Below are 27778 nucleotides of genomic sequence, written 5' to 3' on the forward strand. Positions count from 1 at the left end.
AAAGGAATTTGTTTCATAATTTTATTTTCAGATTGTTTATTGTGAGTGTATAGGACGCAGTTGATTTTTGTATTTTAATCTCGTGTCCTAAAACTAGGTGAACTCTTTTAATAGTTCCGATAGTTTTTAAGCATTTTCTATATACAGGATCATGTTATTTGTCAATGTAGTTTTACTTCCTCTTTCCTGGTCTTGATGCTTTTATTTCATTCTCTCGCTTTCATTCTCTGCCTAATTTCATTCTCTGTTGCAACCACCAGTACTTCAATGAAAGTGGTTAGGACAGACATCCTTGTTTTGTTTTTAATTTTAGGAGAAAAACAATCTTTTGCTATTAAGTATTTTATCTCTGAGTTTTTCATACAGCTTTTATCAGGTTGAGAATGTTTCCTTCTACTTTTGTTGAGTGTTTTTACATGCAAGGGTAAATTCTTTTTCTGAATATATTGAGATAATCATGTGGTTTTTGTTCTTTGTTATTATGGTATATCACACTGATTTTCATATGTTAAACCGACTTTACTTTCATGGGACAAATTCCACTTAATCATGGCATTTAATGCATTTTAGATGTTGCTGGATTTGGTTTGCTAGTATTTTGTTGAGGATTTTTCTGTCTGTAGTCATAATGGATATTGGTCTGTGGTTTTCTTGTGATTTCTTTCACTGGTTTTGGTATTGGAGTAATACTGGCCTCATAGATAGAGTTGGGAAGTGATCTTACATTTTTTTTGAAGAGTTTATGAATGATTGGTTGTTAATTCTTTAAATGTTTGGTGGCAGTGAAGCCATATGGTCCTGGGCTTTTCTTTATAGAAAGCTTTTGGATTACTAGTTCAGTCTTTACACTTGTTATAAAGGTATGTTCAGATTTTCTATTTCTTTCTCTTTTTAAGATTTTATTTATTTATTTTGACAGAGAGAGAAACAGTGAGAGAGGGAACACAAGCAGAGGGAGTGGGAGAGCGAGAAGCAGGCTTCCTGCTGAGCAGGGAGCCCGACATGGGGCTCAATCCCAGGACCCTAAGATCATGACCTGAGCTGAAGGCAGACGCTTTACAACTGAGCCACCCAGGCGCCCCTATTTCTTCTTGAGTTAGTTTCAGTAATTGGTGTCTTTCTATGAATTTGTTCATCTAGATTATCCTATTTGTTGGCCTATGATTGTAGTATTCCTTTATAATCCTTTTTATTTCTATATGGTTAATATTAATGTCCCCTCTTTCATAATTTTAGTAATTTGAATCTTTTTTCTTTTTTCTTGGTCAGTCTAGCTAAAGGTTTGTCAGTTTTGTTGATCTTTTTAAAGACCCAAATTTTGGCTTCATTGATTTTTCTCCATTTTTCCATTTTCTATTTCATTTATTTCCACACTAGTATTTATTATTTCCTTCTTTCTGCTTGGTTTGGATTTAGTTTGCTTTTCTTTTCTAGTTTCTTAAGGTAGAAGTTTAGGTTATTGGTTTGAGTTTTTGTTTTTTAGCAGACTTTATTTTTTAGAGCAGTTTTAGGTTTACAGCAAAATAGAGAAGAAAGTACAGAAATAGCCTGTATACTCCCTGCCTCGTCATATGCATAGCCTTCTCCATTATAAACATCCTTCCCTAAAGTGATACATTTGTCACAATTGATGAACCTATGTTGACACTTCATTATCACCCAAAGTCCATAGTTTACATTAGGATTCACTCGATGGTTGTATAGTCTATGGATATAGACAAATGTATAATGAGATATATCCACCATTATAGTATAACACATAGTATTTTTATTCATCTGTGCTCCACATATTCATCCCTCCCTCCTCCCTAACCCCTGTCAACCACTGATCTTTGTACTACCTCCATATTTGCCTTTTTCAGAATGCCATATAGTTGTAACCATACAGAACGCAGAGTTTTCAGATTGGGGCTTCTTTCACTTCGTAATATATATGAATGTATATAAGATATATATAAAATTTCTCCATGTCTTTCATGCCTTGATAGTTCATTTCTTTTTAGCACTGAATAATATTCCATTGTCTGGATATACAGTTTATGTATCCATTCACCTACTAAAGGACATCTTGTTGCCAAGTTTTTGTGTGGACATGGGTTTTCAGTTTATTTAGGTAAATACCAAGGAGTGTGATTGCTGGATCATGTGGTAAGAGTATGTTTACTTTTGTAAGAAACTGCCAAAATGTCTTTCAGAGTGGCTGAAATTTTGCATTCCCACAGCAAGGAATTCTTATTCTGTATCCTTGTCAGCATTTGGTGTTGTCAGTGTTTTGGATTTTAGCTATTCTAATAGATGTTTAGTGATATCTCATTGTTTCATTTTGCAATTCCCTAATGACATCCATAGAGCATCTTTTCATGTGTTTATTGTAATTTTATGTCTTTGGTGAAGTATCTGTTAAATCTTTTGATCGTGTTTTAAATCAGATTGTTTTCTTACTGTTTTAAGTGTTTTGTGTATTGTGGATGACATTCCTTATTAGATTATGTCTTTTGCAAATGTTTTTTCTCAATCTATAGGTTGTCTTCTCATTCTTTGGTTTCTTCTTTTTTAATGAAGTCACTTACAGCTATAAACTTCTAAGCACTGCTTAGATTTCTTCTTTGACCCGTTGATGATTTAGAAGTGTGTTGTTTAATTTTCACACACTTGTAAACTTGCCAGATGTCCTTGTTATTGATTTCTAATTTTATTCCATTGTGATCCAAGACCATACTTTGATTTCTGTCCTTTAAAATGTATTAAGGCTTGTTTGTGGGCTAACATGGTTTATTCTTACAAATGTTCCATGTACACTTGAGAAGAATGAGTATTCTGTAAATATCCAGTTGGTTCATAGTATTTTCAAATCCTCTCTATTTCCTTGTTGATCTTTTACTTATCCTTCATGGAAAGTAGGATATTGAAGTCTCCAACTATTGTTGAATTGTCTGTTTCTCCAGTTCTGTCCATTTTTGCTTCATATATTTTAGGCTTTATTGCTAGGTGCATATGTGTTCTTAATTGTTATATCTTACTGATGGATTGTCTTTTTGCCATTATAAAATGTCCCTTTTTCTTTAAGATTTTATTTATTTGAGAGAGAGCATAGTGGGGGGCAGAGGGAGAAGGAGAAGCAGACTCCCTGCTGAGCAGGGAGCCTGACGTGGGGCTCGATCCCAGGACCCCGAGATCACAACCTGAGCCGAAAGCACTTAACCAACTGAGCCCCACCCAGGTGCCCCAAAATGTCCTTTATTTCTAATAATTTTTGTCTTAAAGTTGATTTTAACTGATATTAATGTAGCCACTTCTGCTCTTTTATGTCTTCATAGATTATTGGTATATTCTTAGATTACTTTTTTTTTAAGTAGGCTCCACACCTGACATGAGGCTTGAACTCATGACCCTGAGATTAAAAGTCACATGTTCTACCAACTGAGCAAGTCAGGTGCCCCCTTAGATTACTTTCAAGTTAAATTTTATTACAGTTTTGTTTTTATTTCTTGTTATTCTGAACATTATTTTATTTCTTTATTGTTATTCTGAACATTAATTCAAACTTCTGTGTAGAGTTGAAGATAACAGTCACCCTCAAAAAGTGGTTATCAGGGGTGCCTAGCTGGCTCAGTCAGTAGAACATGTGACTCTTGATCTTGGGATGGTAAGTTAGAGCCCCATGTTGGGTATAGAGATTACTTAAAAATAAAAAATCTTTTTAAAAAAAGTGGTTATCAAATGTTAAGTGGAGTGTAAAACTTAGAAGAGAAAGATACTCACTAGGGTTGATGAGAGGGATAACTCCTGGGAGAAACCTTTCCTAGAGAATCTAGCAAATAAAATTTACTTCATTTTGTGATGTTACTTTTTTAAAATAATACTAACAGTGATATCAATAGCTATTATTTGTTAACAGGCTCCTATTATTTGCCAGACACTATGTGGGTCATTTTGCCTATGCTGTTTTATTTAAACCTCTCAAAAGCTCTGCACAGTTAGATACTGTCCTTATTTTACAGAAAAGAAAACAGATTCAGCAGATTTATTTAATGGAATCCCATGGGCCTCCAGCAATTAAGTGAAGGAGCCATGATTTTAAACAGCTGAATTTCTTGTTACTGTCACTCAGTGAGTCAGCTACCAGGCCACATATAGATAAGTAGTTTCAGGTACTGTAAGAACTAATAGGGATGGTATGAATTTGAATTTATTTGAGATACTGTTAATAAATTATGTGTATGATGTGTAAAGATTTTCAGTGATTTGATGCTATTAGAATTGAAGGAGAAACATGGCAAAAAGCAAAATGGTGGCTAGGGGCGTGCACCAACAAATGGTCTATTCTCTTTTTCCTTTGTGTCCATCCATATTTGCCCTGCTGGACATGGCAAGGAATAGCAAATGTTTGAAAGAAAAGATGCCACAACTACAGTATCTCTTAGTATTTTCTTTTGTTTAAGTGTTTGAGTTTATATATTTTCCCTCTAGATAATACATTCACATGGACCAATTTCAAAAGATACTGAATATACCAGGGTGTTCAATGAAAGTCTTTTTACCATGCCCACCAGCCATAATGCCAAGTAAGTTTCTTACTTGAAGGCAACCATTATTAGAAGTCTCAGTGTTTTATTCCAGGATGTTTCTCTTTTTCTCCCCCATTCTTTTTTCCCCTCTTCTCTGTCCCTCACACCCTGAAAAGCTATAAATATTAGGGTAGAGTTAAAGGAATAAACAAGGGACAGGAAAATACCCAGGGATCAGCAACTATATGAAATCATTTCCACTCCTAGGCCTGAAAGTGCAAGGGAAGGGAGCTATTAACAGAACTTGACAAGAGCTTTAGCAGAAGGAGAGAGGCTGTTTAACAGGGTCTATGGTTTTAGAGAAAGAAATGCCAACTGCCTGTAGTGAGGGAACTGGGGCGGTTAAAAAGTGACACTTTTACCACCCTCTGATTTTTTAGCCATCCCACTTACTGTTTGAACACATCGGAAGCTAGAGGACAAGGTTGCCTGGAAGATGCAATTTGTTTGGCAAATTGTGCACAAAGCAGAGTGGAGAAAGATGAGCAGTAAACCTGGAGAGGCAAATTAGAATATTGAGCACAATTAGATTATATGTCAAAATACTATAGACAAGTATACTATAGATCATGTTCTATACTTGCTTTTTTTCCTCAGCAATATATGGTAGATACCTTTTTATATTAGTGTATAAAGAGCTTTTTTTTTCTTTACAGTTACATAATACTCTGTTACAGAGATGTATGTATGGTTATTTCTATAACCAGTCTTGTTAATGGACATAAAGGCTGTTTCTAATCTTTCACTACTACAAACAGTGCTGTCAAGAACAACTGTGTAAAATAATCTTATGCACATGCGCAAATATGTCTTAAGATAAATGACTGGAGTAGAATTGCTGGGTCAAAGAGTATGTGCGTTTATAACATTAATAGATATCATCAAATTGGCTTTTGTAGAGATTATACCTATTTAATCTTCCCAACAGTGTATTGGCGTGCCTGCTTTTCCATTGCCTTTGCCAGCATGCTGCTATCAATATACAGAACTAATTATATCTACTGCCTTAACATTGATCAAAGCTCAGCAGAATGTTCACTCAGGTATTTTTTTTCTCTGTTATTATAAAATATTTTATTTGTTGAAAAAGAAAATATCATAACTACATATGAGGAATAAAGACTGATAAACCATCACTTGCTGACCTACCCCTTAGGTTAGAAATAAAATATCCTGGTGAGTTCAACACTTTATCATTACGTAATGACTATTTCATCCACAATAATGCTTTTTTTCTTAAACTTGTATATAATATAGACATGATAATATAGAATGGACATAATAATATAGCTACACCATCTTTTTAAATTTTTTTTTAAAGATTTTGTTTATTAGGGAGAGAGAGCACAAGCAGAGGGAGCAGGAGAGGGAGAAGCAGGCTTCCTGCTGAGCAGGGAGCCTGATGGTGGGGTTTGATCCCAGGACTCTGGGATCATGACTTGAGCCGAAGGCAGATGCTTAACTGACTGAGTCACCCAGGCGCCACTATACCATCTTTTTTTAAATCAACTTTTTGTTTTAGGACAATTTCTGGTTTATAGAAAAATTACAAAAATACTACAGAGAGTTCCCATATATCCCATATCCAGTTTCCTCTGTTGTTAACAGTTTATCTTAGTGTGGTACATTTGTTATAATTAACCAGTGTTGTTATGTTATTATTAACTTAAAGTCCATGTTTTATTCACATTTAATTTTTACCTAATGTCTTCATTCTGTTGCAGGATACCATATAACGTTTAGTCATGTCTCCTTAGGCTCCTCGTGGCTGTAACAGTTTCTTAGACTTTTCCTTGTTTTTGATGACCTTGACAATTTTGAGGAGTAATGGTCAGAGGTTTTGTAGAATGTCCCCCAGTTGGGATTTGTTTGATGTTTTTCCCATTATCTGTTGGGGTTATGAGTTTTAGGGAGCAAAACCACAGAGGTGAAGTGCCATTTTTCATCACATCACATCAAAGACAAATACTGTCAACATTACTTATCACTGGTGATACTGACCTTGATTATCTGGCTAAGGTAGTGTTTGTCAGATTTCCCCACTATAAAGTTACCTTTTCCTCCTTTATATCAGTTTTTTTTGATAATGTCATATTTGCCTGTTTATCTTTTCTCATCCTTTTATTTTCAGTTCTTTGGAGTTATTTTATTTTACATTTATTGTGATACTGATACAGTTGGGTTTTTACTGTCACATTTTGTGTGTTCTATTTGTACCACTTTTTCCTCCCCTCCTCCTTTTCTTGGCTATCTCCTGGGTTGAAGTGTTTTTTCCTCTGATACTGTATTTTCCCCTGTATTAATTTTTAAGTTTTATACTTTTTTCCCCTATTTAAATGGCTTCCTTGAAAAGCCTTAGCTTTTGTCTCTTCAAATACTGCTCCTCCCCCATTCTAGAACTCTGATTAGAGTTATGTTAGACATTTTCATTTTCTTTCACGTCTCTTTTATGGATTTTTCATCTTTCGTCTCTGTACTTCAGCATTATAATTTCTTCTTAACTGTTACCTGATTCTCAAATTCTCTCTTCAAGCATTGTCTAATCTGCAAGGGGATTTGTTTTCTATAAGTTGTAGTTTTTTCTTAAATATGCCTATTAATTGTTTATAGTCTCTTCCATTTGTTCATTTATAAGTTATCTTGTATTTTATTACATTATTTTTATGATTGGGTTGATAATTCCATTATCTAAAGTCTTTGGTAGCCTAAATCTGTTGTTTTTCTTCTGGTTCTTGTTCACAGTGCTTTATTCTCTTGAGTGTGGGGATTACATTCACATTGGTGTTCATATTTGTAAACTGTGGATATCCTGAAGGTGAAAGAACTCCAGAAAGGATTTGCATTTGGGATATCTCCTTTAGCACAGATGGATTTCTAACCTGAAATGAGCATGCCAGTTGACTATAGTTACAGATATTTAGAGGAAACTATCCTCCTCATCCTACTTTTCTTCTTGAAGATAAGACAGTTTTCCTTGTTTGCTCACTTTGTTGTCATGTGGATTTTTTTCTGACTTACTCTTTCACTGATGGTTCATACAGCCCTTGTGAGGATCTCCGAGTCAGCTCTCCAACTACGTATGGACCTAAAACCTAGCGTGACTTGTAAACCCCAGTATTTTTGCTTTCCACTTGTAATTTTTTCATTAGATAAAAGGATCATTTGTCATCATAGGATTTCCCATTTTCTGGGTTTGTTATTACTTACACCCTGAGAATACATGGGTAATATATTGCTCTATTCCCTGCATTTCTTATCGTGGTGGTTAGATTTCAGTGAAATTATATATGATTTTTTTTTTTTTAAGATTTTATTTCAGAGTGCGAGAGAGCACAAGCAGGGGTGGGGGGTGCAGAGGGAGAAGCAGACTCCCTGCTGAGAGCCAACGCGGGGCTCAGTCCCAGGACCCTGGGATCATGACCTGAGCCGAAGGCAGACACTTAACTGACTAAGTCACCCAAGTGCCCCTATAATTTTTTTTTCAAAAATATTTCATAGTTCTATGTACTTCTTACTACATCATGAGGCATATAATGTGTAGTGTCTTTCAAAGAAGAAACATTACAGTTGACACCTCAGAAATACAAAGGATCATAAGAGACTTCTGTGAACAATTGTAGCCAACAAACTGGATAACCTAGAAGTAAAGGATAAATTCCTAGAAACATACTACTTACCAAGACCAAATCATGAAGAAACAGAAAATGTGAACGGACCAACAGCAAGGAGATATAAACCTCCCAACAAAGAAAAACCCAGGACCAAATGGTTTCAGTGGAGAATTCTACTAAACAATTAAGGAAGAATCAATGCCAGTCCTCCTTAACTCTTCCCAAAAATTGAAAGAAGAAAATTCCCAAACTCATTTTATAAGGCCAGCATTATCCTGCTATCACAAGCCAGTATCTCGGTGAATATAGATGCAAAGATTCCCAACAAAGTATTAGCAAACCAAATTCAACAGCACATTAAAATGGTCCCACACCATGACCCAGTGGGATTTATCCCTGGGATGGTTCAACATCTGCAAATCAATCACTGTGATATGCCACATTAATAGAATGAAAGATAAAAATCATATGATTATCTCAATAGATGCAGAAAAAAGCATTTGACAGAATTCAACATCCTTTCATGATAAAAACTCTCAACAAATTTTGTATGGAAGGAATATGCCCCAACATAATAAAGGCTGTATGTGACAAACCCACAGCTAACATCATACTTAACATTGAAAGGCTGAAAGCTATCCCACTAAGATCAAGAACAAGACAAGAGTGCCCATTCTCACCACTCCTATTCAACATAATACTGGAAGTCCTAGCCAGAGCAATTAGGCAAGAAAAAAAAAAGGCATCCAAATCAGAAAGAAGTAAAGTTGTCTTTGCACATGATGTCATACATGGAAAATCCTAAAGACTACCCCCCAAAAATGTTAAATAAATTCAGTAGAGTTGCAGGATACAAAATCAACATAAAAAAATCAATGCATTTCTGTACACTAAAAACAAAATTATCTGAAAAAGAAAGAAAATCACATTTACAATATCAAAAGTAATTAAGTACTTATGAATAGAACTAAAAATTACAAGACATTGATGCAAGAAATTGAAGACGACACAAATAAAAGATATTTCATGTTCATGGATTGAAAGAATATTTAAAATGTCCATACTACCAAAGCCATATATAGATTCAGTGTAATCCCTGTCAATCCTAATGGCGTTTTTTACAGAGGTAGGAAAAAAAATCCTAAAATTTGTATAGAACCACACATGACCCCAAATAACTTAAGCAGTCTTGAGAAAGAACAAAATGGGAAGCATCACATTTCCTGATTTCAAACTTTATTATGAAGCTGTGGTAATCAAAACAATATGGTACTGGCATAAAAAGAGACACATAGGCCAATGGAACAGAATCGAGAGCCCAGAAGTAAACCCATGCATATATGTTCAACTAATATTTGGTAAAAGGAGCCAAGAATACTTGATAGGGAAAGAAAAGTCTCTTCAGTAAATGGTATTGGGAAAACTGGATATTCACATGCAAACGAATGAAATTGGACCCCTATCTTTTTTTTTTTTTTAAGATTTATTTATTTATTTATTTATTTGACAGAGCACAAGCAGATGGGAGTAGCAGGGAGAGGGAGAGGACGAAGCAGGCTCCCTGCTGAGCCAGGAGCCCGATGCAGGGCTCGATCCCAGGACCCTGGGATCATGATCTGAGCCGAAGGCAGTTGCTTAACCTACTGAGCCATCCAGGCGCCCCTGGACCCCTATCTTATACCACTTACAAAAATTAATTTGAAATGGATTAAAGGCTTCAGTATAAGACCTGAAACTATAAAACTTCTACAAGAAAATGGGGTTTTCTAATTCGAGTCTCTTACATTAAGTTTTTCTGGATTGATACTACTTTCTTTCTTTGTACTTGTTTTGGATACAAAATCTTGTGGATTTTATTCTAGTTTACTCTAACTTTAATCTGCTATAAGATTAGTTTTCCTAAAGTAATTGTTTTTATTTTAGCATGTCTTTCAGGAACTTCCTAAGTAGTGTCAAAGGTCTAGCTAGGGTTTCTGTCAATTAACCCTGCTCTTGGAGGTATACTAGCTTTAAAAAAAAAAACAACAACCATGTAAACCTGTTGAAGAGTCTTTTGCCTCAGTTAGACAGTCTCTTAGAATGCTCCCTTTTCAGATCATAGACTTCAAGTCTAGGTCAGGATTCACTTCCGTTAATACATACATGCATGCATTCATCAGCTAAAAAACTCTTTGTATCCTTATCCCCCTATAATCTTTACCTAAAATTTCATTAACATGTATCTGTTAAGTTTGTACCATACTGTTGTACGTATGCTAAATTTGCCTTAAAGTTTTTCAGTTGTTGGGGTGCCTGTGTGGCACAGTCAGTTAAGTGACTGACTCTTGGTTTTGGTTTCAGCTCAGATTGTGATCTCAGGGTCATGGGATTGAGACCCACAAGAGGCTCAGCGTGGAGTCTGCTTAAGATTCTCTCTCCCTCCCCCCCTTGGTGTGCACTCTCTCTCTCTCTCAAATAAGTAAATCGTATTAAAAAAAAAAAAAAAAGCCTTGTACTTACCTCTTAAAAAAAAAGTTTCTCAGTTGTTTAATGTGTATTTATTGGTTGTCCTTAACTAGATTGGAGGCTCCTTGGAGGCAGAGGCTGGTGTGTTAAATTTTATTTACATTTATTTTAATGTAAAATGCTGTGTGTACAGTAGGTGCTTAATAGGTACTTAGTAGTTGACCTTATAGCCCACAGATATTCTATAAGCTATTCTATTCTTATGAGGTAAATTTAAGCTTTCCTTTGGCACAAACTATGTAATAAAGAATTACTATGATGATCTTTAATTACTGTTCATGGTAATACATTATATATACACGGAGGAATGGTACTCATCTGCTTTGACTCTGGATCTTTTATCCCTCAGGGTTGTTTTTGTTTTAAGGGCTTTGGGTCAATTATCTAAAAAATTGCCCAACAATATATCCTTTCTTCTCTATTTATAATTTAATGTCTAACTTCTTGTTACTAAGCAAAGTAATTTATAGCCTGAGTTTGCAGAATATTTATTCTTAAATAAAATTGGTAAAATCTCAACCTACAAGCTGAGCAATCAAAGATGACATTTACATAAGCTTGTCTGAGGCTCTTCAACCTGGCCTCTGAAGTCTAGTGTTTAAAGTAGTGATGAGTGCTAGAGAAAGAGTTAAAACTCTTTACTGTCCCATCAGGATTTCCACATACTTTTAACTTTTGAGTTGGTTGTTGTGATATTATTTCATGTCTTCAATAAAATCCACATTTGTTGACTTGGAACCATATACTTTTTTTTTTTTAATTTCAAGTAATCTCTACTCCTAATGTGGGGCTCAAACCCACAACCCCAAGATCAGGGGTTATACACTCGACTGACTAAGCCAGCCAGGTGCCCACATTAAAGGTCCTTTTTTAATAATGGATTGAGTCAAATATTTGCCACAGAGTGCTACAGCTAGGTCCTATGCCATTATATTCTAATGTCCTGCGGAACAAGCCAGAGTACCCCAGTGTACTGCCATGTACCATGTGCTAAGATAGCTGTGGCCTACAGAGTCCCTGAGAGTGATGCCAATCATCATCAAAAGCATTTTTTTAAGCACCTATCTGTACATGGTTCTATCCTAGGCACTGTACAAAACGAATTAAACAGACTTGGCCCTTGCCCCCTGGGAATTTTCAATCTAAGATGATGCTGACATGGACAGACATAAGGATATTGAGACAACTGAACAAACATTGAACAAGAACATAAAGTACTAACATTATGCACAAGCAAAGGGGTAAGTGCATTTTGTGGGATAGTATTAAAGGAAGCCCATGGGACATGAACAGGGTGGGGTAGAGCAATTAGTCAACCTCTTATCAGGTTAGATTAGTTTTCATTGGGAAGTCTGGGTTTTCATACAGACTTAAAGTAGGGACAAGACATTCCAGAAATAGAACACAACAAAAAGATTTGGAGCAAAGAGAGAAACTTAGAACTATATTGTTGGACTCATCATGACATCCAAAATTATGGTTCTGGATGGTTCTGAATCTGAAAGTGGGGTTGATGTTTCAGCTTAGGTTGGCATTAAAGTTGGGTCTAGATCAAAACTAGTTCAGTGCCAAACCAAAAGAAGCCTGGAAACTTGCATAGCTTTTGCAAACAGTCTGTTTTGCTTATTAAACTCTTTTATAAACCATTGGCCACTTAACAGAAAACTTCACTGGAGCTGTTATCGTCTTAGGAACTTATACAAGGTTGTCTTGTGAAGCACCTATTTTTGCTCATTAAATTGTGTTCTGTGTTAGAAAATGTAGCACTCTGGCAACATATAGAAATTATTTCTTAAGAATTGGTGAGAGGGTTTTTGTTTTGTTTTGTTTTTTAAGGATACCTTTCTATCCCAGAGAAAGGTCGTAGGAATTCTGGTTGTTACTGTAAGCAGTGCCCATAGGTGTTGAGCCCTAAATATTACCTGTCCTTCAGTCATTAATTTCTTATCTTCCCCATGTGCCTTTAACACCATGCATACATAAATTTTAATTTAAATCACAGCTGCAACAAATCTACTTGCTTAGTGTCTGCCAGATAAAACTGATTACTTCTTTTTCAGTAGACACAGACTTAGGAGTTTCCCCAGTAGTTCTCAGCTCACTGTTTGATGTCATTCACATCTGAAATGTGAAAATTTGAATTTACCCAGAGTATTAGGGTATATTTTCTTTACAAAAGCTTCTTTATTGTACAAAAGAATTCACAATAGATTTTCTTTTAATTGCAAGCTTCCTTAGTGCCCTTTAAATTATTGGGTTTTCAAAACTTAGATTTATACAGAGCTTCTTCAATTGCCATCCATTGTGTAAATATAGTATATTGAAAATGTAAGTGGTGAACCCCACTGAGACATTAAAAATTCAATAATGCCTTTTTAAAATATTGAAGCCATTTTTTGCCCTTAGGTATTTGACTTGTGTGATGTGCACTTATTCATACTTCCTCCTCCTCATTAGAATTGGCGTTTTATAGGTCTAGTCTTTCCTCGCTTTCCATAATTCTTTGTGCTGTAATACAACAGTAAGAAGAATCTTGTAACTTGCTATTTTTCTTTTGACCCCAAGTCATGGGATAGTAGCACATGGTAAGCTTCCTAATAGTAAGAGTATGATTTAGGGACTGCCATCCAGAGAAATTCAGTGATTGTTTTAACTCACTAAATAGCTTGCCTAAATAACCTTTAGCTCTAAGAAATACCTCCCCTGGATGGCAGTTTATTCTCATGGTATGTTTACTACTAAACATTTATCTTATCTTTTAAGTATTAAACTGTTCTTGGACTAGTCTATCTGGAAGAGGCTGGAGAGGTTTAGACAAAATCAAAACAGAAGTCTAGACAAAACTATTTCATAAAAACTGGAAATAGGGACTATAAAATACAGCCAGTGTCTTCATTTAATCTAGCACATCTTTTGTATATGATTCAAGGAATGAGTAGAAAATTTCCAAAACTGTACAGGTTTTTTGTTTTTGCTTGCACAAAAAGATTCACACCCATTGATTCAGGAAGAAAACTGAAATTGAGCTCTTTATATTAGAACCATCTGAGATCTTGAAAAGAAAAACAATTCAAACATCTCTAGATTGCCCATGTTCATGATAGATAAAAGTGGTAGTGATGGTTTTTTTAGTAATTATATTGCTTCACTCCATCAGTAGATAGTTCTAAGTACCCTGTTGAAAGGAGAGAGGAAGAAGGTACATTGGAAGCATGTAAAATACCTTCTTTCCTTACCAATTTTTATTCTGACTGGGTAGAAAATAGTCCTATAGTTAACTTGGGCTGGGTGCAGAATAGTGAAAAAGACCTAGAGATTTTCATATCATAGTTTTAAATAAGTACCTCAGTAGAGAATTCAGCAAATATTTGGGAGTCATAGGAACTTGGGATTCATCAATAAGCAAAACAAAAACATTTTTCCCTTTGGAGCTTATGTTCTAGTTCAAAAGTTAGCAGACTTTTTCTGTTAAAACCAGAGAGTAAATATTTTAGGCTTTGCATGTGACCATGTTCCATACAAAACTTTATTTACAAAAGCAAGCAGCCAGCTGGATTTGGTCCGTGGCCCATAGTTTCCCAACCATATTCTTGTAGGTAGAAACAGAATGAGTAAATTAGAGTATGTTAGGTGATAAGTGCTTTGGGAAAAAGAAAAACAGTGCAGAGTAATTAAATAGGGAGTATCATGAGGTAGAAGTTGGCAGGCTGAGTCTCACTGAGGTCAAGAAGAGGAGGAACCAAGAAAGACTGAAAAGTTAATGACTGGTGATGGAGAGAAAACCAAGAGATGGTGATGTCCTAGAAGTATAATGAAGAACCATATATTGGGAAGAGGAAGGGAACATCTGTGTCAGATGTTGCTGCTAGGCCAAATAGGAGGAAGGCTGAGATTACACCATTAAATTAATTAATTTTAGGTTGTTAGTGACCATTATGAGCAGTTTTGGTGGAGAGAATTGAAGGAGAGTGAAAACATTAAGTCTTTTGAGGAATTTTGTTGTAAGGGAAGCAAAGATGGAGCAGTGAGGGAAGAAGGATCAAGAGAAGAATTTGGGTTTTTTTAAGATAGAAGAAATAATGACATGTCTCATGGAAATAATCCAGTAGAGAGGAAATGATGTAGGAGACGGTTGCTGGAGCTGTGGCTTTGAGTTGGCAAGGGAATGGGATCTGGTGTGTCAGTGGAGGGATTAACTTCAGATAGGTGTGATGTTGGTAGGTGGGTACATGTGCCATGGAGAGTCTGGACTTGTTTTGTGGCTTCAATTTTCTGATTAAAAAATTATCAGTAGAGAATATGAAAGTTGAAGTGTGGAGGTTTCATATATACCTATGGTTTTTTACTTTTAGTACCAGCATTTGAGGGATCTTTGGTGACTCACTAAAATGACTTTTATTTTACCCTCTGAGGGAGTTTTAAACTTAACCTAGCAAATTTGTATATTTTAAGGACTAAACCCTACATTATGAGATTGAATAATGATGCATGTAATGCCTGTGGCACAGCACCTGGTATCCTGTAGACGCTCAAGAAGTGCTATTATTAGAGGACATAGTTAGTAAATACACTAAATTGAAATCATAGGTCCTTTGACATCCCTCCTAATGTTTTTTCTACTTCACAGTGTGGTCTTTCTTTATACAGTGACTACTGATATTACTGGCTCCAGTGATTAGGGGCTCCATAGATGGAGGCTTGTTCTTATGTGTTTTAATTATTTTATCATATTGCTGTTAATTTCTTTGTACAATAAAAATAGTTTTGTATATGGCATCCTCCTATAGATTGTAACCCCCCAGAAGGTAGGTAATAATTTTTACACATTTCCAAGAAAATGTCTCAAGTAATAGTTTGTATGTAGAGGGTATTCAACAAATATGGTGATTAGTAAATCAAGGTTTCATAGTTCTGTGACCAAACTTAGATACTCACTTCTTTAGGACTTGCTCTAATTCAGGCCTAAGACCCTTCCACTATTCTGGAAAATTTTGGAGCTAAATTATATTGGACTTAAGCAATTAGAAAACCTCCAAATATAGCTATTCTAAATACCTTCCAAAGGAAGGTAGTAGCCAGATTTCACAGTAAGCATACAATAATAGAAGTATAATTGGCACATACAGCTGTTGGAATGCCATGAAAACTGGCGTTGTAATCATTAAAAGAAGTTTGTTAAATGGGTATTATATGTAAGTGATGAGCGACTAAATTCTACTCCTGAAACTAGTAGTACATTATATGTTAGCTAACTGGAATTTACGTACAAACTTGAAAAAAGAAAAGTTTGTTAGAGAATAATGCTCAACTATTCCATATTGAAAATCAAAGTAAAATAGATTGACTTCATATAACTACAAGAAAATAGCCTTGGTTACCTTCAAATACTGCACCAAGGAAGTAATGAGTGAAGTCAAAGAAGTGATATTTTTACCAAGTACTAGAGAATCTAACTGTGGGCAAGGAACTGTTTGGGAAGAGCAAGCTGAAATGGCCATTTCATTCTGTAGTAGCCAGTGTGAATAAAAGAATTGAGAGAATATATTTTCTTCATAAGAAGCCGCTGTGTTCGAGCCTTTAATCTTAGGTTTACTGATAAAGATATAAAATTTGAAGAGGCTATTTCCTAGAATTTAGGAAGTAAAACTTAGCTATTTATGCAGACAACTGAGAAAGTCTAAATTTATTTAAATCTAGGTTCCCATCACATTTATAATAGTTATCTCTAAAGCATCAGAACATCCAACTTCATAAAAATATTTAGATCAATGGAAAATACTGAATAAGTCATTTTTTTAAAAATCTGTCTTGTGTTGAGACATTACTTTCTTTTTTTATTATAGGTCCAGTTGTTTACGTCTTGGATCTTGCGGATAGACTGATCTCAAAAGCTTGTCCATTTGCTGCAGCGGGAATAATGGTTGGCTCTATCTATTGGACAGCTGTGACTTATGGAGCAGTGACAGTGATGCAGGTTCTGTATTTTACTCTGTTCAATGATAATTTTTATGTGAAGATCTATTAAATAGATTTCTGTTAGGAGAGTTTTAAAAATTATTACTATTCTTTTGAACAAGTAATAACCTTCTGGTGGCTTAAAAATAAATTATTATAAGAAACTATCTAGTGAAAAGTCATCTTCTTACTCCTGCTCATTTGCCCAGGTTCCCCCTCACTTCTCCAGATAGCCACTCTTATTAGTTATATAATATATTCTTCTAGACTTTCTTTGTGCATATGCAAGAAAAAATAAATTTGTTCTCCCACACACACATACCTTTTTTCCTCTTAAAGGAAGCAGAGTAGAAATGTACCCCCCCCTTTTTTTTTTTACAAACAGTGAACCTTGGAGATCTTTTCATATAAGTATGTAGACATCTTCATAGCATTCTATGTGTGGAATTAGAACAACTTATTAACCAATCTGTTGATTAGACAATTAGTTGCTTCCTGTTTTTTGCTACCATCAATAACTGTTAAGATTATTAGACTTAAATTTCAAGATTTAGTCCCAGACCCTTGACTCCTCTTTATACTTCTTCTCTAAAAATTTCCAGCTATCATCTCTGTACTTTTTGGGCTTACATCTATGTCTTTGCCCTAATCTGTCCTCAAATCCAGTCCTACTGTCACAGTTTGACTCTTCTTAAATGACCTTTTGTGATTTCACACTCAGTATTATTGAAATCAGATTAGTCTTTTCCTCAGTTTGAAACCTAAATTTATTCCCCATTATAATTTTTCTATACCTTTGATTGCTACTGTTATTTTCCCATCTACTCAGTCTGTATCCCGCATTCTTAGGATTACCTTTAGCTCTTTCTACTTCATAGACCTAGATTGGTCCACTGACCCAAATCCAAGCAATATTCATTTTTATACGTCTTGTATCTGTAGCTTCTTTTCCACAGACTTAACCACCTGATTTGTTGTCACTCCCCCATCATACTTGTGGGCTAAAGGAGCCTCTTGATTGGTTTCTCTTAATTTCATCCTCTTCTATCAGTCCATCCTTCTAAATCAGTCTTCCTAAAATAATACTTTCAACATCTACTTCAAGCTCACCATGTCCTCTGCCTTAAGTAGTGCTTTACCAATGCAGCACTTAGATTGGGTGTTTCATAAATAACTCAGTAATAGTTAACACACTGTATATTCTAGAAATTGCACATAACCTGTCTGTGCTGGGTCCATAGTGAATGGTGTTTCTGGTTGCTTCATTAATAATCATGGTGGGACATATATTGCAAGGCTTCTTCATGAAGTATTGATGACACCCCCAAAATCTGGATATAGTCACTAGAATGAATTGCAAAATGAATTGCATCATTTGTCATGAGTGTAATGGGTAAAGATTAAGAACCACTGACTTGAAAAAGATTCCATTTCCTTAACCTGATTTGTTACACAGGGTGCTTCACAGTCTCACTTCGTTCTACTTTGAGGCCTATTGGGCTTCTCCTCCAACCCATCCTTAGGCTGTTTACTTTTTTACCTCTGTCCTTTGGCTTTTGTCACCCTCCCTGCCTCATACCTGTCCTTCCACTATTCTTTTCCCACTTACTTCTCCATGAATCAGTTTCAGTTTCAATCCCTGTTAATTGTGAGGAATTTGAATGAGACCTTCTGCCTACATTTTTACTGAAAAGACAACATAATAGGAACTTTTTTCCCCAGCCTGGGCTAAACACCTTTCCAGCAGTGGTATATTTAATCCTCGTAACAGTCTTGTGACCTAAATACTATCAATTATTCCTAGTTTATAGATTTGGCGAGTTTACATGTCCACTACCACACAGCAAGAAAGACCCCCCTACCCCTGTCCCTAATCTGGGACTCCTTAGGTGAAACCTGGCTCCAAAGACAGTGGGAACATTTTACCCTGGAACAATAGGACCTTAATGTCCAGCCTAGTTCCACTTTTGCCTCTAGTGTAAAGATAACCCCCATAAGCATTGTCCATTCTTAACTCTTATACTATCCTTAATTATCCTTAATTCTGACTAAGAAAGCCTATTAGTTCACCACTGTTTCATTCTGCCATTTAAAAGTAGGTTCCTAAAACGAAGTGCTTTATAAGGTCAGGCCTAAGTTAAAACTCTTAGCCTTTCAGCATTGGTGACCTCCTGGATATGAAGATCTAGCTTTTAGCTCTTAAGCAGAAAAACAAACCTTTATCTAAAACTACAGTTCCTAGGCCTTTATTTTATACACAGATAACAAATTCTTACAGAAGACATTCTGTAGTTCCTGAATCTCATCCCAAAATTGAAGTCTTAAAAATAATCTTTTTAATCTTGGGGCATAAAACCAGAATGTACATGATCATACACAATTTGCTGGATTTGTATTGACCAAAGTTAAATCAGCCCCATTGCTTAATTCAGCTTTCATTTTCTGCCCTTGAGTCTGACTATAGTAGCAGGTGGTAAACTACAGTTGTACTATTCTGTTTCCTTTGCAGCATTTATATTTGCATGCTTGTTTGATTTGATTTGATTGTGTCTCACCTCCAAAAGACATCTGTTTAGCTTACCGTTTTATCCCCAACACCTAGGCCTGTGTTTGGCACATAATCAGTATTCAGTTGAATGTACGCATAGTGAGCCCAGCTTGAGTACAAAGCATCTGTCTCCACTTTAGATATAACAAGTGGGACAGTGGGTCTCTTGCTCACTGTTTGTCCTATTTATTTTCTTTTTTGTTTCCTCATTCTTAGACACCAGGTTGTAAGGTTTTTACTGCCACCCATGAGGAATAAACTTTCCCTTACTATAGTCTCTACCTGAATATCACTCTGCTTTATATTTCTGAACCCCAAATTCTAAAAAGAATAGTATAACCCAACAGGAATTTTTGAAATTTCTGAATTTATTTACTAATACTTCAAGAATATTTAAATCACATTTAGTTGTAACTTTATAAGTGATCATTATATTGAAAATAATAAAATGATATAAAAATAGAATGTCCTGAAAAGGCATAGGTAAAGACACAGTCTCTGGGCTAATCCACTTTTGCCACTAGTGTGGGATTAAGGTTTATGAAATACAGTGGACCCTTGAACAACATGGGGGTTGGGGCACTGATAACCCCCCCTCGTGCAGTAGAGAATCCATGGATAACTTCTGACTCCCCAAAAACTTAACTACTAATAGCCTGCTGTGACCAGAAACCTTACTGATAACGTAAAGTCCACTAACACACATTTTTGTATGTGTACCATATGCTATATTTTTATAGTAAAGCAAGCTAGAGAAAAGCAAATGTTATTAGGAAATCACAAGGAAGAGAAAATAACAGTACTGTATACAGTATCTATCAGTGTATATATAAGTGGACCAGTATAGTTCAAACCCGTGTTGTTCAAGGGTCAACTGTGAACCAGACTATTTCACTTAAGGGCAACTCAGAACAATTATCCTTCACATACAAGGTGTCGGGTTTCTCTGTGGAGACACAGAAGAATATCAGGTACCTATACCATGGTTTTTGGCCACTTGGAAGAGGTTAGCCTCCCGCCCTTTAATATTACATTGTATTTAGGGACGTTAATGAAGTACAAGCTTGGACTATATCCCTAGCTCAGATTTTAAAAGCATCATTTTGGCTCTCCCCACATACTTATAAAATATTTTTACCTGGATTGAGTGTGTTGTCTAGAATTTCAGTTTGCTCTGACCATTCTCAGCTTTACCTCATTTCACATCTTATAGTAGTCCCCCTAAAAAAAATCTGCTATGGTAGTTGACATAAAGAGCATTTCATTTTTTTTAAAAAAACCCACTTTTTCATGAGCTTGTTTTCCTCAGGGTCCCTGGCAACTTTTAGTTTTCCCTACCTTCTTTCTTCCCTTTCCTCCCTGCCTGCCCTTCCTTTCACCTCCTACCTATCAAAGATAGACAGGTTCTTCCCAATCCTTTCTTCCTGATTTACTCCTCAAGTGTGATCAGAAAAACTATATGGAGTCTTTATAGTAGTATCCTCCTAGCAAGCTGTCCTCACAGTGTGATTGATACCTGGGTGGGGGTATAAGCCCAAGATTTGGAAATAGTCTCCTTTTCCTGTCATAACTGCCAAGAATGATGACTCAGAGAAATAGGTTTAATTTGGAAGCATTTGAGACTTTGGCTAAAGGGAAGATCATTTGAGACCTTTGAAAGAGAATTTTCAGGGAAAATCTGTAGTTAAAAGTAAGAAACTCACCAATAAAATGGAGATGTTGAGAGAAACGTAAGACCAAGATTGATTGAGTAAAAAGGATTTTCCTGGGAGGGGAAGTATGGAGATTCACAAATAAGAATTAATCATGTCCTTCTTGCCCTCTGGGATCTAATCCAATTGAGAAATAGCCCTAAGACCCAGATAAGAAGGGAAGGTTGTTTTAGCTTCATTATACCCCATTGATAGGACACCCTAGGGTTCCTGGACTGGAAAAATGACTGGAACCTATAGCAAAAACTACTACAGTAGACCTTGGAATTGCATTGTAGCTGAGTTAGGTCTGTAGAACAGGCATTTAGCCAGCCAGAAAAATCACTCTATCCCAGACACAACTGAGTATGGAGAAAGAACCAGAGAAGTGAGCTTTCGGGCTATATCCTGAAGGCTGGTCCCGCCCTTGGCTGGCTGTGCACACCCCAGTAGGAAGAGCAGGAGAAGAGACTCTGCCGGAGCACAAGTAGGACTTAAGATTGGAGTCCAGTCTAATCAAATCAAATCAGAGGAATTAAGGAACCAGAAGTCCCTCCCTCTGCTGAATTGTAATCACTGTGGGTCAATCATTTCTAAGGCTTTTATTCCAGTATAATATGAAATAGCTTAGGAGCTTTTCTTCCCCTGAATGAGAGACACTTCAAGTCAGGACTGATAGCTTTCCAACTTATTTTTAAAACTTTTTTTTTCTGTATTCTTTTGAAATTTAGCATTTCCTCTAACATGAGTTCAGTTCGTGCATGCAACCCTTCATCAGATAAGGAAATGATTCTAGCAATGCTGTCTGTTTCACAGGTTGTGGGCCATAAGGAAGGTCTGGATGTTATGGAAAGAGCTGACCCTTTATTCCTTCTAATCGGACTTCCTACTATCCCTGTCATGCTGATACTAGGCAAGATGATACGCTGGGAGGACTACGTGCTTAGACTATGGCGCAAATACTCCAATAAACTCCAAATTTTGAACAGTATATTTCCAGGTAAGTCCCTGGAAAAGCTGTGGCTATCATGAGCACACCAAATTAACTCTGTGGAAGAGTCCCGGGCTGCGTAGACACCCGGTGACTGATGTGCTCGCACGAACACCCTGCGTTTTCGTTTTCTCCAGGCATTGGTTGTCCTGTTCCTCGCGTCCCAGCTGAGGCTAACCCTTTAGCAGACCACGTCTCTGCCACCCGAATTTTGTGTGGAGCCCTTGTCTTTCCTACCATTGCGACCATAGTTGGTAAACTGATGTTCAGTAGTGTTAACTCTAATTTACAAAGGACAATCTTGGTAAGATGGTTTTAATATTACTTTTTTTTCAAGTGACTGTACAAAAGAGAACGAACTGTATATTTATTCAAAAAGAACCCCAGTGGGGCTATATAAATATTCATTCTGTGGCTGCTGGGCCTTAAGGTTCTGTTTGATCCCCACTTGTTATCCAATAGCAAAAAAGAGGGGAGGACCCAGTACCTCACTCCTGGCCTTCCGGAACAATGCTGTGGGTGATTTCTCTCCTAGAATAGGCATGAATTTTCCACCCGTCCCTCTTGCCAACAAGATTATGGTGAAGAGCTTCTGCTCTAGGGCCAGACTGCCTGATTCATATCCTATCACAGAAATTGCTTTGATGAAATCAAATGTCTTGACTTCTCTGTGCCTGTAAAATACAGATCTTATTGGTAGCTACATCAGGATTACTGGGAGGATTAAATGAGACAATTCATTTGAAGTGCTAGCACATAGTCAACCCTTGTGTTGATGTCATTATTCTTCTCACTTCCCCTATCTGATGTCAGCCTGCACATGTGTCCAGGCCTTCCCCCTGGTGTATCAGACTGGACATAGAGCTAAGTGGAGAGATTACTCAATAGAACAGGGAAGGTGTCTCTTTTAGGTGTAGTGTCTCCGCCTGTCTCACCCCCTGGTAGAAAAAAGAACTGTTTCTTTTGCATTCATCTGAATTAGCAGCAATGGCTGTGTCTTTTGTGAGCTAAGTAAAATTATTTTTATTATTACGTTTCTCTAAATCTGCATTATAAAAAGCTAATTTTCCTTTTTATTTTAGGGTGGAATTGCTTTTGTTGCCATAAAAGGAGCATTCAAGGTTTACTTCAAACAACAGCAATATTTACGTCAGGCACACCGCAAAATTCTAAATTATCCAGAGCAAGAAGAAGCATAAAACTGTGACTTCTAGTTGTTCTGCAGTCCTCTCATCCTTATGAATCTGTTGTGTTGTTCTGATTTCATCATTAATGCACAGTAGTGGAGACTTATGATAAGCTGCTGCTCATATTTTTAAGAAATATAATAAAGCACTTAGGGCAGGGGAAATCCTCTCAGTAATCATGGAACCTAAGGTTGTGATTTGTTTTCATTGTTTTGTATGTACTTCTTTTATGGCAGTCATCTGAACCATTATCTTAGCATGGTAAACCTGGGTTTTGTTCATATTTTCTCCAGATAGAAATGTAAAGATCAAACTGTGCAAATATTTAAAAATGCACATGCTGTTTTATTCAAATGCCTCTTTTGTACATGTTCATGTTCAGTGTTTTCATAGAATCAGCAACTCAATGAAGGTACTATGAGGATTTTTCTCACTGGCATAATTTGATTACATGCTGAACAGGAATATATGTTAATATGAGGAAATGTAAATTAGTTATAAAAAAAAAACCAAAAATGTATGTAAACATTCAAATGATTATCTGAACAAATGCGATTTTGTTGTGTTTTTCTTAACCCATGTGACATCCTCCAAAATGTGTAGGATAAAAATTCACAGGGCTTCCAAATCACTTTTTCACTATTAAATTTTATTTATATAATGTTGACATCTCATAGTTCATAATGTAATTTTGACTCATGCAGTCTTAATTACTGTGTGTGTGTGTGTGTGTGTGTGTGTGTGTGTGTGTGTGTGTGTGTGTGTGTGTGTAAGAGCAGGAGAGAGTCATCAGGACCTTCAATCACTGGAGTAAGGTTTTTAAATCCGTATTTCTAGAAATTAGAGCTGCCAGTTTCTAGTAGTTTGAGCACAGAGAAAGATTTGCAAAAAAATCAATAAAGTTATTTTACTCTTCTCTTTCATTGATTCAGTTATTCAGGTATTTGTTGATCACCTCCTATTTGCCCAGGCATTATACAAAGTGCTGTGGGATACAGTGGTGAACACGACAGACTTGGTTCCTGCTTTTATGCAGTTTGCCGTCTAGTTTCAACAGATAGAAAACCAGCAGTGAGTAAACCAAGGTGAGGCCTTGAGCTCTTTGTTTCTATACCAGTCAGTGAGGAGATAATTATGAAAACAAGAAGTCTTGAGTAAATAATGAGGTTTTTGGCTTAAGTCAATCTATAATTAAAACCAGTACTAATGTTTTTAGATTTTAATTGCTTGTCATATTGATGAGGCTAGCACCTTAATCACTGTTTAACTAGTTTTATGTTCATTTTTAAAAAGCAATTATTTATTTTAAGCCATTTTTAATAGTGGCCCTTTTAATGTTGTTCAGCTATCTGAATGGTTTCACAGTTATTTTCATTAAAGTTAAATTTTTAAAAGTTCCAAAAACCCTATTTATTTTCTTGTTCACAGTATGTAATGCATGACAATAATAAACGTTTCCCTTACTGATAAATGGCCACTTCTCTTTAGGAGTGTAGCAAATTAGATTGAGCTATGTCAGATTGCAATAATGTATGTTAACTTTAGTAATTTAAGACTGGTACCTTTCTATAGTATGAATGTCTTAATTCTGTTATAAAGTTTATGTTAATGGCTGTTGAACATTCAGAGTTGTAATTATTTTGGGAGGAAGGGAATATTTGACAGTGAGCCTTATTAAGAACACTGCTACGGTTCTGAAGGGGAAATATAAAATCTATGATTATATATAAAAATAACTTAGATTATATAGCTGTAATTATAAAATATATTGGCTTTTCTTTAATTTTCAATATAAAAAGACATAGTAGCTATTTCTTGCATAATTTTGTTATATAGAACAGCTTTTAGGCAACTTTTAGTAAAATTATACAAGCACACCATTCCCTAGTTACTACTTTGATGCCCAAGGTGGGGGGAGTAGCTGCTTGCATCTATTGGCATCAGGGCTCATGAGGGCCAGGGAAACCACTCTAATCCTTTGGGGGCAGCAGGGAGGGGTTTCTAGGGCTGTGGGGAAGGAATTGCAAGTGCCTGGGAACCAGATTGTCCTCTAGCCCTGGAATTGAACACTTTTAAATCTAAAAAACCTTAGCTCAGAAAGTACTGTGTACCAGTCTTTAGAAAGGTGGCCCGTACCACCATGAACAACAAAAGAGCATGGGCTAAAGTTGACGGACCTGGGTTCCAATCCTGATTCTGCTTTTAATAACTGGATGTATGACCTGACCAAGTGGCTTTCTGTCAGCTACAGTTGTCATCTCTGAAATGCAAGTAATACTTCTATTTCGGAAGACCATTTCTAGGATTAACAGAAATTACAGGAATAGAGGCACTTTAGGCTTGAGACAGCCCCTATAAAGCAGTAGCTGTTTCTTAATTGTTAGTCTGTTCGTGCTCTAGGAAAAGGGAACGAAGAGGTAAGAGAATGGTGTTAGGGGACAGATTAAAGGGATGGTGTAGACTTTTGGGATTGGTGGGTATATTTTGTTTTCCAGTTTATTTTCACATTGCTTTACTGTGTTATTTCTATAAAATTTAATGTTTTAAACCTCTTTTATAAAATTCAGTGACAACTAGTAGAATTCTCTCCTTTGCAGAAGTTAACTTATCTCCAAAGTGGCTGAAAATATTGTTCATCATTACATGATTATCAAATGACTGTGAAGAATATAAAATTAAACTTAGTGACTTAATTAGTCACTGCCTTGCTAACTGTGCTGTAATTTTTTTAAACGTCTTGTTTTTAATATAGCAGACTATCTCAATACTGGCTGGATTAGGTTAAATAAAGAATTTTTATGTTCTCTAGGTGTACTTTGTCTGTTGAACAACTCCCAAAACGTAATTTGTTAGTTTTTTTAAATCCTAGTTTTCAAGATACTAGTGAGAATTTTCTTTTAGTAAAAATCTGAAATTTAAAGAAAAAACTAAAGAGAAATTGTCTTAATACAAGCAGGCTGGCCTAAATTCCAACTACATTCTGATTTTTAAAATGTATACCCCCTCAGCCACTTGGACTGACTATGAGTAGATAACCACAGACAAGATCTGTGGGTGGTCTCATGCTACAGGGTATCTTAAAGTATGTTCACGTAGGTTAGGAACACATTAAAAAAGTTGCTTCCTCTGAGGTACAAAGAACTTAAGTTTCTGAAGATTAGAATCTTCTAGAATGAGTACATCAAATAAAGACCCATCCATGGGAATTGTATTTTTTCTAGTTTATTTCATTACCCCCATCTGAGAGACTAGCAGAGAAGTGGCATAGAGTCAGACAGTCCTAGATGCATATTCTGATATTTATAGGGCAAGTTACTTTATCTCTCAGACCCTTAGTTTCCTCATCAATGAAATGAAGATTATAAAACCTATCTCCCCTGGTTGTTATGAGAATTAAGTGAGGAAACATTCTACAACAGTTTGATATACAGAAAAACTAAATCTGTGCCAATTTAAGTAGACATTTGTTTGCGCATAGCCTTCCTTTGGTCCCCTGGTATCTCAGGGTTGCCTCTTCTCTGCTACCTGCCACCCCATACACCCACAAGAAATGGTAGAGCGATAAAATGTCTTATTTAACTGCCTTCCTGGAACAAAGATTCTGAGCAAAGGGAAGAGAGAGTTTGCAGCTGAATGGCTGTAGAAGCTTTGGACATGCAACAGAGGTTAGGCTATCATTCTGGTCAACCTGTGCAGATTAAGCCTTTTACTGATAACCGCCTGCTAAGGTTACTATATGTCAGCAATATATACTATACTTCACCAGGTGTTTGTTGAGCACCTGTATGAGCCAGACACTGCCAAGTCCTGGAGTAAAATGGGGAATAAGCCTGCTCTGAAATATTTATTCTTAAGAGTACACTTTAAAATTAAACTGTGAAATACTTTGAACACTTAGAAGATGTGCCCTGTTTAAATATGGACTCTCTAGTTTAAAATTGGCAAGAAACAATCTATAACAGGAACTAAGAGGTTCATGATTTTTTAATAATAAACATTTATCAGTGTATTTATCAATTCAGATAATTGTACACCAAAAATAAGACCTGCAAAAGTACATAATTTTTAAGTATAAGTCAATCAAGTTTTGCAAAATGATCACATATGTCATTATCAGTAAGGGTCCATTCAGGAGATACAAATCAGCTATTTGAACAAGGAAAATAAAAGAAATTGTTAGCTGGTAGGAAGTAAATGATAAAAGGAGAAGACTAATGAAAAGTAGGGGCAAAAAAGCTACTCCTACTAGGCTGAAGGAGGGTAGACATTAAGGAAACTAGGACTTTAAAGGTCTCTTTCCCTAAAAGGCTGAGATTCAGACACTTTTGAAAAGGGTGCAGCTACCATAGCACTTGTGTCAAGGGGTGGTAGAGAAATTTGCCACAGGGCAGGCTGGAGCTGGTGTGTAGAAGCTGAGCTGGTCGGGAGAGAGAGGCCTGAGGATGCAACTAGACGTGTCTAGGCTGCTGAGCTCCAGTGCTTAAAAAGGTCATAACGGAGGCTAGAATCTGGAAGGAAGGTGTCTTCCTGACACGATAGCCTTGTGGTGTCACTCCTGTGCCTTCTGTTGAAAAAGCCTAATGTTCCAAAGGAAAAATGTTTACAGGATCCAGTTCAGTGTCACAAAGTTGGACAAAGAAGGGTGGATTTACAATTGAGTAAGTTGGCAGTGTAACCAGTGCCCCTCTCTGTGACCCCTCCTAATAATCTCTTAACACCCCA

General features: G+C 36.2%; 1 protein-coding gene, 1 long non-coding RNA gene and 1 other non-coding gene across 4 annotated transcripts in view; 1 reads left to right on the forward strand and 2 right to left on the reverse strand.

The window, feature by feature from the left end:
* Window positions 1–25860, forward strand: part of MARCHF5 (membrane associated ring-CH-type finger 5) — a 48943-nt gene extending 23083 nt beyond the window's left edge. The window contains exons 3-6 of the mRNA XM_027596651.2: window positions 16528–16658; window positions 21695–21878; window positions 22007–22173; window positions 22952–25860. Of these exons, the coding sequence (XP_027452452.1) occupies window positions 16528–16658; window positions 21695–21878; window positions 22007–22173; window positions 22952–23068 (599 nt within the window). The 3' untranslated portion in view covers window positions 23069–25860. The remainder of the gene's footprint in view (window positions 1–16527; window positions 16659–21694; window positions 21879–22006; window positions 22174–22951) is intronic.
* The window catches only part of LOC113923657, a 52502-nt gene that overhangs the window by 4439 nt on the left and 20285 nt on the right, over window positions 1–27778 (reverse strand). The window contains exons 1-2 of one of the 2 annotated variants that reach the window (XR_003520393.1): window positions 6270–6406; window positions 4962–5062 (exon numbers count right to left, since the gene is read on the reverse strand). This is a non-coding gene — a long non-coding RNA (uncharacterized LOC113923657). Of the gene's footprint in view, window positions 1–4961; window positions 5063–6269; window positions 6407–27778 lie in introns of those variants that run through there. The other variant, XR_003520392.1, reaches the window with a different exon arrangement.
* Window positions 3363–3435, reverse strand: TRNAK-UUU. The gene has a single exon. It is a non-coding gene; the product is annotated as a tRNA-Lys (tRNA).

Source organism: Zalophus californianus, chromosome 15 (assembly GCF_009762305.2).
Source record: "Zalophus californianus isolate mZalCal1 chromosome 15, mZalCal1.pri.v2, whole genome shotgun sequence".
In the NCBI taxonomy this organism is placed as follows: domain Eukaryota; kingdom Metazoa; phylum Chordata; class Mammalia; order Carnivora; family Otariidae; genus Zalophus; species Zalophus californianus.